Source organism: Pogona vitticeps, chromosome 1 (assembly GCF_051106095.1).
Source record: "Pogona vitticeps strain Pit_001003342236 chromosome 1, PviZW2.1, whole genome shotgun sequence".
Classification (NCBI taxonomy): Eukaryota; Metazoa; Chordata; class Lepidosauria; order Squamata; family Agamidae; genus Pogona; species Pogona vitticeps.
Window position 1 is genome coordinate 243,729,316 of NC_135783.1, and position 11,783 is coordinate 243,741,098.

Consider the following 11,783-nt stretch of genomic DNA (forward strand, 5'->3'; position numbering starts at 1 on the left):
AACTGAACAGTGCCAGAGGCCTCAAGATAAGCATCCTCACTGCCTGCATTTAACCTTTTGGCTTCTTTCCAGAACTTTAAGAACATTGTTATAGTTTCAAAACTGTACACAGGCTGCTGTTAATTTTTTTTAATTCTTACTATTTACAAAATACAACAAAAATACCATACACTTAAACCTGCAATACAGAAACACAAACAAGCATTCGTTTTTCTCTTTGTTACCCAATGACACTATTAATCAGCCAAGCTTTTATTCTGCAATATGGAAAGTTTAAAGGTGCTGCAAAGGACCCAAAGCTGACCTACAAAATGCACCATTTCCCAAAATATGGATGGTCCTGGTGCAGGAAATAGCAGGTTGACCTTTGTAGTGCTACAGAAGATGACATAGAATCTTCTAACTACATAAAAAACAATTTCTTGTAATGCTTTGCAGCCCATGACACATAGTGTTGATGTTAGTTCCTATCATCTTTTGAGATAAAACTTAAGAGTTCTGTACAGTACACATGATTATTTACAATGGACACAATACACTGGCAAATTCTCTTTTGCATAAACCATCAAAGTGAACGGGGGCTGCTCAAAACCAAGAATGGACTGTGCTTACCAGGTTCTCTGCTATACAGTCACTTTTCTTGCACACATCTCCTCCTTCCAGGTCTCTCTCTGAAAGCACAGGCCCAGCCAAGCAAATCAGACAGCAAATTCAAAAGACATCAGAGGCATCACCTGGTGTCTTTTTTATAATGCAACCCCAGATTTGTCTGATTTGGTATTTTTGGCTTATTTGCAAGGGTATGTGCTTATCAAAAATGGCACATTTCGAAAACAGCCTGAGCTGTAGACCAAGTAGGCAAGCGATCTTCTGAGAAATCTGTATGTTTTTTCCCATGCAAGATCCCTGTCGTCTATAGAAGATCCAGCTAGGCAAACTGCTCATTGGACCCTAAGTCTGTAAACCAGGAGGAGGGTACAATTTGGGTTGATGTACTTACTGTGCACTAGTGAAGGGGGTGACCTGTCCAGAAGAAGTTTAAAACAAGACTAAATTAAAAAAAGGTACAGTGGGGCACATGGTAGATTCTGCAGATGTAGATGGGAAAGCCAGTTTGTCTGTAAAATTTGAAATGTGAAGATTAATGGCATCATCTATTTGTCTGAAGGCAAGGGACATACAAACCTACACAGAGTTTTCTAACCCATGGCTAACTATATCTGGATTAGGATTTAACTCTGATTAACTCTGATTCCTACATTCATGAACCTACACAGACTTACGGTATCACAGCCAAGACACTCTGGTCTAGAAGCTATTGAAGCACCCTGATGGTTTTCTATAACAAAGGCCAAGGCACAAGAAATGGCAGGCGAGAGTGAAGATGTGTTTGCCTGCTTTAACTACGGATTCACACTGCTGCAAGAAAGTTACAGGACACACAGAGGAAACTGGATCTAAGGCTCCTAGGCATGAGTGGTTTCAGACTCTGTTAATTGAACATACTGGAATACATGTGAAAAAGTTAGTCATAAACCCTATTGATTTGAATGGAACCAGAAGTTCAACTAACATAGTTTAAATCAAGACTATGGGTTATAGAACAGCTCATATCTACTGTACCATTTCCGTGACAAACTCTGTGAACTAGCAGCTTCCAGGTTCACATCTGAAAAGGATACTGCATGGTACACAACAAAGTTGGAGAATGTCTCTGTCTTATTCAAGCACGTCTAGGTTACACGGCTTGAACATCAAAAGCTGAGCATTCACTGATCTCACGCTCTTCCTTGGCACATTGAGAAGAGCATTTTTTTAGCAGGAAGGAAGTGGGAAGACGCTGGCTTCCCCCATTCTTTGCAGTCCCAAAAACAAAGATGGAACGTTTGGCCCATCTAAGCAAGAGAATGCTTGATCTCCTTTCTATACACTGGCCATCATTCAGACATGCCACTTGGCTGATCTTGTGCACTCTCAACAATTTCACCTGATAGTACCTACCTTTAGCAAGGCAGGTCTTCCCCTCTGCCTGGCTTGCAAGCACTGTGGGCTTCACTCAGCAATGCAGAATTTAGAACAAGAAGTAATAAATGGAGCACTGAGACCAGGCCTAGGAGGCTATTTAGGCTACAGGCTCAAAGGACACCCACCAACAGCAACCTAATCAGATGCCAATTTGTAATCATTGACAGCACTGATCTCTTAGGCAAGGAACAACTCATGCCTGGAACTCTCCTCCTCACTACCACAAATAATTCACATTCTCACAGTCAACCCTGCAATACGGCAAATGATTGTCATGCAGAGGTGGACCTTTCCCATTATACAAGCCCCATGTTTTTCTGCACAAAGCAACATCCCAGGATGTCATCCCCAGAGAAGCCTGTTGCCGCATGATGATAGCCCTTAGCAGATTAGGACCTTTCTCTCTTAAGGTTCCTTGTGTCTTAAGCCTCTTGCCAAATCCGGCTTCCTTTCATTCCAAAGGGGATGAAAGGAAGTGAAACGGCTGCTGGTGTCCGTGTGTCCATCCACCGTCTTTTGCTACAGGGTAGGGAGAACGCCCTCTCAGAAACGGGTCCGAAAGTTTTTGAAATAGCATTTCCCATGAAGCTTTGCTCAGACATCTCCTTGGTGTTGACTGCTGCAAATGGCAAAGAAGCTGACCTTTATAGGACAAGATCTTCCCAGCTGAGGTTTCACAAAGAGGCCAGAACCTCTCAAGAAGTCACAAAGCCAACCTCAGAGAAAGATACTGAAATGCTGTAGAGTAAGTTGCTCAAATAAATACATGTAAGGTAGGGGGCCAATTAACTGCTGTTCCTGTATAGGCTGGCACATTTGTTGCTGAAGACGTCTGTCTCACTCCTCATCCAAAAGCAAAAGCAAAAAAACAAACAAACAAACAAACAAAGGACTGCTGTCTTCTCCTGCAAAGAACAGGCCAAAGTCATGCCAGGAGGCAAACTCAAGATATTTCTCTTCAGCAAACACAGGAGTAGGAGAAGCTGAAACACAGCTCTTTCTTCCAGCCTTCTCTTTTCATTGCCAGCAGTAACAAAACAAAAGACCACGAGCAAGAAAGAAGGAAGGCTGGAAGTGACTCTGCCATTACGGAGAGCCCCCTGGGCACCTGCAACCCAGTTTCAGCTCCTAGAACACCACACGGCCAGAAACACCGCCCCCCCCCCCCCCCAGTTGAACCAGGTCAGCCAAGGGTTGCCAACACAGGCATTACAGTCATGTGAGATCCACCCATTGGCTCATCTTCAATAAAATAGGCGGACTTCTAGTCAGCAGACAGTTTGACTTCCCCTGAATACAGACAGTGCTGATACTTTAATTTCAGAAGCACTGGGAAGAGATGGGGATTCCACAGCAGGATGCCACCTACACTTCGGGAAAAGTAACACATCCCTGGTGATCCCCATACCCACTGACCTTGTGTATCTGTGCATATGGACACCCAGGCATGCAGTACTGCACCGAGGAGGAGCAGAGAGGTACAAAAGTAAGGGCACCTGATCACCGCCTCCATGCCACTTTCCTCACAATCCATCACACATCCCCTCTCCCCCCAACCCTCACTTTAACCTCCTCCTGGTATCTTAGAACTGAGACACAGAAAATATTGCTGTGGAGAAAAGGAGCTCCAACGGAGAGGAGAGTGCAGAATGGAAGAGCCGTCTGGCCACACAACGCAACGCTCAAGGCTGGCCGTCAGTATCTCCAACCTGGCCTCAGTTCAGGAAGCAGAGCTTCACCCCTTCTGTGGGCAATGTGGGGAAAAGGCACCATGGGCAGCAAATGCGATAAGGAAGAGGGATGGGGGGGTGTAACAGAAAGATTTGGGCAAATGCCACCCGACACACTTGGCATCCAGCCTTTGGCCTGGGAAACAAGAAAGGCTTCTTTACATTACCTCACCTACTTTGGCAGCATCAAACAATGTCGTTTGCACAGAGATGACACAAATTTGGTTGACAAGAAATGCCGACTACATCCCCAAAGATCTGTGGGGGGGGGGCAGAAATCTGCTCCCCCTGCCAAGAAGCCACAACGCCTATTTCAGCTGCCTTGCCCTGGAGCGCCCACGGCAAAGTTTGACTGTCCCAAAGAAGAGGCAGGAACAGCAGCAGCTGCCGCCGCTATTGGGAGAAGATGCCTTTGAAGCGGATCTTGTCCTCCTTCTCCTTTTCACGTAAGCGGGCCTCCAGGCTGCGCAGCTCCCGGGCAACCACTGGACCCAAGGAGGGATCCAGCTGCAACACCTTGGCAAAGTCAGCCTGGGCTTCAGCGGCATTCCAAACTGCTGCATGAGCCTTGGCCCTCTTGAAGTACGCTTTGACGTTATCTGTGGGGACAGACGGGTGAACACAGCACACGCTTAGGAAAGGCCCCCCTCACCATCTACTCCACCTTCAACCTGGACTAAAACATGGAAGAATAATCTAGGCACTCGAACCCAATGATGTCTACTTTTCCAAGCTTCACTTGGACATACCCCAGCGCTTCTCACTCGATCAGCTACTTGGATTCTTCAACTCACAGCAGGTTTCCTCTGTCCCAAGTGGCAGTCCCTTCAAAGCAAATGGTGGGTGTATCAAACCACTAGATTAGAGATAGGCATGAACCAATGTGTTCGGGTTTGTCCCAGTTCATCAAGGCAGCAGGACAGCTGCTTCTGCTCCCCTCCCTGCCTCCTCTGGCTCAAGCAGCCACTCATTTTGGCCCAGTTTACTTATTTTTTTCCACCTCCTCAGCTAATCTCCCAGTCACAGGCAAGAGTGCAAACTTCTCTGCCCTGCCCTTTGGCCTGAGTGGGAGATCAGTCATGAGGGCAGGGCAGAGAAGCCTGAGCTGGTGCTGGGACTGGAAGATTAGTTGAGGTTGGGGGGGGGGGGGAGAAACGGCCTGGTGAATGGCTGAGCCCAAGGAGGTGGGGAAGGGGGAGCAGCAGCACCTGTCCTGCCACTTTTATGAACTGCGACAAACCCGAACACATTGGTTCATTCCTATCTCTACACTACATCAACCTAATTCTGTAACTCCATTCCTTTTATGGCCTGTTTCCCCAGTATCCATTCGTTATGCAAATCTGTGTTTCTGAGCTACCCCTCCCTCAATACCTGAGGCAGCACAGCCAGGGACAAATGTGATCTGTTGAGGAGTGCCATGGTGACCAAGATGCCTTACCTTCATATTTGTTGAGGATAGAGGAGCAGTGATCCAACACCTCATAATATTCCTTATTCAGCAGCTTACACTGGCAGTAATTTAGCAACAAGGGTGTGATCTGCTGGTCCAACTGGATCCAATCAGGGGACCCGGGTTGCTCCTGTGACACAGGACAGGAAAAGAACAATGAGACACAGCTGAGAAACTGCAAGCTGCTTCCAACCCACCAGAAAAAAGTGACCAAAGAAGAACAGAACTACTGGCGAAAGCAGCATGGCTAAACTCAAGTCCTTCTAATTCACTCTCAAGAATGTGTAGAGGGAGAAAGAGATAAAAATCCAGCATGGAGAGTCAGCAGAAAATCAACTGTTTCCCCACCTGCCCTTTCCCACTCAGAACTGCTTTGGTTGCCCATTTCTGTCTGATTGGATTACATCACATTTGGAGCCCAGCCCAGAAGAGAAAAGGCTTTTCCAGAAATGGCTGCTGCTGAAGGAGAAGCACAGCCAGCCGCGGGAAGGGTTAGGAAATCTGCAGCCAACAGATTCTGCACGTGGCTCGGTGGTCCCGGCGTCTATTTGGCGTGAAAAGCACTTTCACTCGTGGTGTCCAAAGGGAATTAACAGGCTGGACGGGGCCGTCTCTAAACTAGCACAGCAGGTGGGGTTAGATTCCTGCAGCCTGAAGGGTTTCCCCAGCCACGAGGGACCTCTCGTTTCCAAGGGAAGGCCTATGGCAGCCCCCACTTGCTCCCTGCTCATTTTAGGCCCATGACAGCTGGAAGGGCACAACATGGGACCCAATGATTCAAAGCAATGCTTTTTGAACAACAGGTGGTTGAGAGGGCTCTCGCAGGGACAGCTCTGGAACTGGGCCTGTACCAAACAAGCGACCCACAGTAGCAAAACCCACTTAAGCTGCCCAGCTCCTGCCATAACATGGGAACATCCTTGGAAGGAGGGACACTGTCGTGTCTGGAATTGACAACCCTCTATTTCCCTTCGCATGGCTCCTACATGCATGTAAGTCGAAAGGGGAATCAACAACAGCAGTGAGGTAATTGCCCTCAGTCACCTTCATCTGCAAGTTCTTGAGGCAGGCAATGGCGTCATAGTACTTGGCCGCCGCCTCCTGCACCTTGCCTTCCTTATAGAGCTCATTGCCTTCCTGGTGGATCAGGGGCACGGCCTTCATCTTCTCCTCGTCTGACATGGCCCAAGAGTCCTGCCGGTATGAACCAGGGTTTTCTACCTAGCAAAACACAAAAACAGTGGGCTGGCTCAGACCAGGAAATTTTCCAAAGAAAAAGAAGTTACATATGTGTCCATATCAATTCTTCAAGAAAGAGCCCAACCGTTCACTGTTTCCACCCTAGGCCCCAGCATGGAGGCAGAGTTGGCCTCAGACAAAGTTCAAGAAGGGTGGGAGAAAAGGAAGGTCTCACTGATTGATGCCGGTTCTTCATCTCACAAACACACATCACAGATTCCGCCTCCCCCCCCCCAGCAACTCAGCCCCTTAAAAAAGTATGCAGAACCTTCTCTTATTCTTGGAATTGCAGAGAAGAAGAAAAGCTACAGCAATCCCAGTTGCCATTAGAAGGGCACCTCCCTTCTCCTCCCTTTCAAAGCCATCATACAACCAGAGCCTAAACAACATTCTTCTTTTGGGCAACAGCATCCAGAATCCCACAGCCACCGGCCATGCTGACTGGGGGCTGTGGGCACTGCAGCTCCACCAAGTGGTGCCTAGGTCTGGCATCCAATCAAGGCACCAAAACCCCTGAAGACCTTTCCCCTTTCCTGATTCTGCCTATTCCAGAGGACCTCACCTTTCCTTCCCCCTCACCTTAAGCATCTCAATGGCAAAGATGAGGGGCTGGGGATTCTTTTGGAGCTCATCAAGATCTGAGTACCCGAGGGAATGATGCTCATGCATTTGAGCAATGCCACAACAGTGCCGTTGCCCCTCCAGTGGATCTTTCCCAGCTGCAATGTTCCGCAGGCTCTTGGACACCATCGGGTACAGGACCACATGCTGCAGGGAGAAAAGACATGGCACAGAGTCTTGTTTGCTGGGAGAGCAAAAATCTTGGTGGGCAGGGGGGCTCACCTTGCCCCACTGGAGGAGACAAAGTTCCATGCATGTTCGGAAAGGGGCTAAGCCAGTGTTCCTTTATTTGTGCCCCATTCTGTGCCAGGCACAGCTACCATGTCCTTAAGAGTCAGAGCAATAAAATTTGGAATGGAATCGCTTTCCTCCATCACCACAGCAGCTCAATATTTCCACCAAAAAAAGCTAAAGTCACTTTACACTGTGTAAGTTAAAGAATTTTGCATTTCTTTGCCTCTTTGGCATAATGTTATTCTGCTACTGTGAGCCTTGGAAAAGTGGCAGAGACAACTGTGCATCCAAAAACATCATCATCATCAACCACCACCACCACTACCTCCCTCTCTTCCTCCATTATGGGAGCATAACTTTGCCGGCATGGATTTCAGCTGCAAATTGCTCCAAGTTAAGAAGTCAATACTGTATCTGCATTTCCTATAGCACGGTGACTCATATGACTGATGCACAAGAGCAAATGTCCTACACTGACATCTTTAAGTTGCAGCAATTCACAGCTGAGATTTACACTGGTGATGGACATACCAGTATGTGCAACTAATAGGTTAAAAGCGGGAAGGGGGGAGAGAATTTAGAGCTGCTGAATTTATGTCTTATATACCAAATCCTGTGATTATGTGCTAATTGAACAGCACCCACTATGAGGAAGGCCATAAATACATATAAAATGGTATTCATGATTGCTGTTCATTTATGAAACATATTTAGTGTACATGGGAGTCTTGCAAGAACAATTAACAACAGGCCAGTACCATTCCTGCTTCCCATGGGGAATCAAGCCTCAGTATCCCATAGATACCTAGGATACTCTGCCTACGGCAGAACCAAGGACTGAGCAGAGATCCCCACCTCCCAATCACATCCTTGTTTCCTTCACTGCATGACCCTTGCCTCCCGCTAGCCACAGCCAGAGGGTTACCTTTGTGTCGCACAAGAACTCAGCTATTTCTCCCTCTCGCATTGTTTGCAGGATGGTCTCCCAGACAGGCAGCTTGAATTTCTTGCCAATGATGAGCTCCATGGGCTTGCCCCGGGTATGACTGTCATCCAACACTTGCTGCTTTGGATTGTACAGAAAGGTACGGTAGTGGAAAGTAGCCTGAAGGAACAGGAAGCAAAAATCCCGGGTAACAGCTCTATCCTGAGCCATTCCAACAGCAAGGGCAAGTGAGCAACAGAACCATGGAAAGATGGTGGCAAACGCCTAGAATCTGGCATCAGCGATTTGTTCCACCAGCAGAGAAGTTAACCAAACTTCCAATAGGCTGGTCAATGATGCTGGCATATCAGAATGTACAGCTGGAACATGATGTCAATGTACATATGAAATTTTACAATTGAAATAAAAGTTTTTGTCAACTTTTTGCTGTTTGTTTTTATTTCTGGATTTGCTTATACAGACTAACTTTGAAAACCATCACATAAAAAGTATTTTTTTAAAAAAATACCGTCCCACTTGGCCTGCTCATATAAGCGGTTGGGTAGCTTGAGCAGCAGGTCTCACAAATGAATGGCCCAGAAGAAATGGTTATTTGTGGTAGAAATAAACAAGTAGCAGCAAATCACAATAATTCTTCAGCTTCTCGGTCTGTCATGCCACCTTGGCTTCTCAAAACTGCAAAGCAGGCAAAAAAGGGAGCAAATGACCACTGTGCTAGGAAAGTTGAACATTAAATGAGAAAGCAATTGAAATGACTGGAAGCCGAGGTAGGATGGTGCTCCAGTATCTTTAGCAATGATGCAAAAACTGAGAGCTGTCCAGAATTGGGTCTTAAATTAGCATCAGGTAACTAACTTAAGAAGCTGAAAAATTAGGTCAGAACTAAATCTTTCTATCATCCAACTGTTTGTCTCTCTAGTCCAATTTTTTTATTCTGACTGGCAGATCTCAGGCCTTCACACCACCTGCTACCTGACTCTTTTAAGTGGAAATACTTGGGACTACATCTGTATGCAAAGCATTCAGTCTAGCTATCAATTATAATTTTGGGGTGTGATCAGATGTTTGAGACCACTGCAGGGATAGGTTGGTTCACTGCTTTAATAGTAATCACATCATGTAATTGCTGGAGTGAACCAAATTGTCACCAGAACGTTCCTACCTGCACCTTTCTGGCCCTTCTACTCTTTTGGTGTGGGTAGGATCACTCTGTCTTTATCTATTTCCAGTGTGTGCGATTACTGAAAACAGACCAAAGGTAAGTCTTCCTCTTTTAATTGCCAATACAGTATAATGAAGTGACTTAAAAAGAGAATCGCTTCACAATATTGACAAATTAAACACTTCCTTGATTCTGTGGAAGGGCAGAAGTGGTGGGGGGGGAATCTATGTGTATGTGTATGCAATGTGCTGCATCACTTTAAAAACAGTGTATGTATGTGTATTACAAATTAGGTATGTGTATTAAGTATCAGGCTGGTGTTGACCACACAGGATCACTTCAGATCCGTATGTCAGTTGACTGCAAGGATCATACCACACATAGACGAGTCCATTCTTCAAGGAACCAGGATCTCTCCCATCACTCTTGCATCATGTCAGAGAGTAGCAGAACAGACAACAAAACTGTTGTGCTTCCACTACCCACAGCAGTGGATAAATCTGTAGTGACTACAGGTATCCTACATGTGTTTTCACCTGTGGAACACCCTCTTTTAACACATTTGAACTACAGAACTTTTAAATCTTCTAAAGTTGCATGTATGATTATCTGTTTGGGGAGAGCACCCCTTAGAATGATCTCTCAAAGCATGGGGAAAAGATACTTTTGCATCACTAAAGACCTGATCTGTGTCTGAAACAGGAAGCTGTGTACAAATTTAATAAGAACAGATGGAAGAAAACACAGACCATTTGTGGCTGCGCCACTCAGGAGCGCTGTTCCCGTCACATGCCATAGACAAAATGACTCTGCAGATAGGAATAATTTAAATACAGTACTATCCGTTTATAAAAGAGGCACAGCCATGAAGCAAAGCCTCTCCATCAGCTCAACTGAGCCACTGGCAATACTTGGTTCCTTGTATTTTTTAAACTCTTTCGCTACCAAACTGCCCTGAGAGCACTAACAACGGGCTGCATTATGGCCACAAAGAATCAGTACCCAAGTCCCCTTGTTTTTCTCCTGCACCTCACCTTGTTTCCCGGTTGTGACTATTACAATAATGCTAAGCCAGAGGACAAGGCCGTTTATTTATTCACAAAGAAGTCAGAAGTCTTGCGGCACCTTTAAGGTGCTACATCTGGTTCCTCTATCAATAAATAAAAGACTTCGTGTTTCTCTTGTGCTGCAACGTACTATGACACCCACTGGTAAGAGTATATCGATTTATATTCACCCATAAACTACTCCGAGAGCCTTTCCAGCTGAAGGCAAGAAATCAATATTTTAGGCAAGTAAGTAAACAGCACAGCTTATAGGGAGCTCCGCCTGTCTGTCCAAACTGGACACTCAGGATCTGCCCCAGCAGATCGGGGCTTAACGGGGCACCTGCCCGAAGAGGGCCGGAGCTATGACTGCCACCCCGCTTTTTCAGACCCCGCCAGCCCCAAATTAGGAAAACTGCAAATGAAAGAAAATGTACAGACAAGACGTTCAGACCAGCCTATCCCCTTCGCGCATGCGCATTCTAGTTTAGCCGGTGCTCCAGCGGCGCCGCGACTCACGCATGCGTGCCACCTCGGGCCTGTTCCGTTATGACAACCCCGAAAAAAACCCAGGCGTGATCTCTCTCTCTTTTTTTTTTTTTTTACCTTAGTCCCATCTTGGTAATCAGGTAATGGGCCCTGGCCTTCCTGCAGTATCCGCTTCTCGATCCCATCCGTTCGGAGCTTCTCGATCATCTCCGCCATAATGGCTCCTCGCCCGAATTCTGCTTCAAGGCAGCCCTCCCTACGCTTAGGCAGCCTGCGGATGAGGCAACTTCGGCTAGTTCCGTATATACTCGACCATTTCCGTATCCGGCCTCCGTCGCGTCCGTGCACACTCGGGGATCTTCGGAAAGATTCGGATGCCGCGCTTCCTCCAATACCGAGAAGCCAACGCTCGCTCGTGCTAGAAGAGCGGGTGACCGGGAGGGTGGGGTGGGGAGCGCCGGAGAGCCCCGGTTCCAAAATAAGGACGCCGTTTTGCCTGACGGGGCAGGACGCGAGACTAGGATTCTCGGATACGGTGCAAGATGGCGCTTTTGCAAGTTTCAGATCCTTTTTCAGAGCTCAAAATACCCCCAAGTACCCCATGTTTTCTTTCTCCTTTCTTTGGCAGTATCTCCTACCTCGAGCCTAACGGAGATGTTGCTCAGCAACGACAAGCCATCTGCAGGGGAATTCCAAAGTTTCCCAATCATTCCGATTTTACAGATTATTCAGGGACACTTGGATGGTTACAAATTCCTCCAAGAGGGGATTCTGGCTGGTACCATCCCTGCTGAGTTTCAGCCAAGCATTAATAACTTGATAGTTTTGCTGGGCCTTT

At 46.7% G+C, this 11,783-nt stretch overlaps 1 protein-coding gene across 2 annotated transcripts; it reads right to left on the reverse strand.

The window, feature by feature from the left end:
* Positions 1 to 114: 114 nt before the first annotated feature.
* On the reverse strand, positions 115 to 11,519 carry AIP (AHR interacting HSP90 co-chaperone). 2 transcript variants are annotated; one of them, XM_020792092.3, is made up of 6 exons: positions 11,063 to 11,519; positions 8,228 to 8,407; positions 7,027 to 7,215; positions 6,253 to 6,429; positions 5,197 to 5,338; positions 115 to 4,354 (listed from the first exon to the last, which is right to left on the reverse strand). In XM_020792092.3, exons 1-6 carry the CDS (start codon positions 11,159 to 11,161, stop codon positions 4,149 to 4,151), a joined length of 993 nt encoding a protein of 330 aa, XP_020647751.3. In that variant the 5' UTR covers positions 11,162 to 11,519; the 3' UTR covers positions 115 to 4,148. The 2 variants fall into 2 exon arrangements, with proteins under 2 accessions (XP_020647751.3, XP_020647753.2); XM_020792094.3 differs by having other exon boundaries at positions 4,329 to 4,580; positions 11,063 to 11,343.
* Between the last annotated feature and the right edge of the window lie 264 nt (positions 11,520 to 11,783).

What these genes read in the sequence shown, in the direction of transcription:
- AIP (XM_020792092.3), bottom strand. Translation starts at nt 11,161, where the DNA reads ATGGCGGAGATGATCGAGAAGCTCCGAACGGATGGGATCGAGAAGCGG. An exon ending in AGTTCTTGTGCGACACAAAG is followed by an intron (nt 7,216 to 8,227) that starts GTAACCCTCTGG and finishes TTCTCCCTGCAG; the next exon opens with CATGTGGTCCTGTACCCGAT. An exon ending in TATCCTCAACAAATATGAAG is followed by an intron (nt 4,355 to 5,196) that starts GTAAGGCATCTT and finishes CTGTCCCCACAG; the next exon opens with ATAACGTCAAAGCGTACTTC.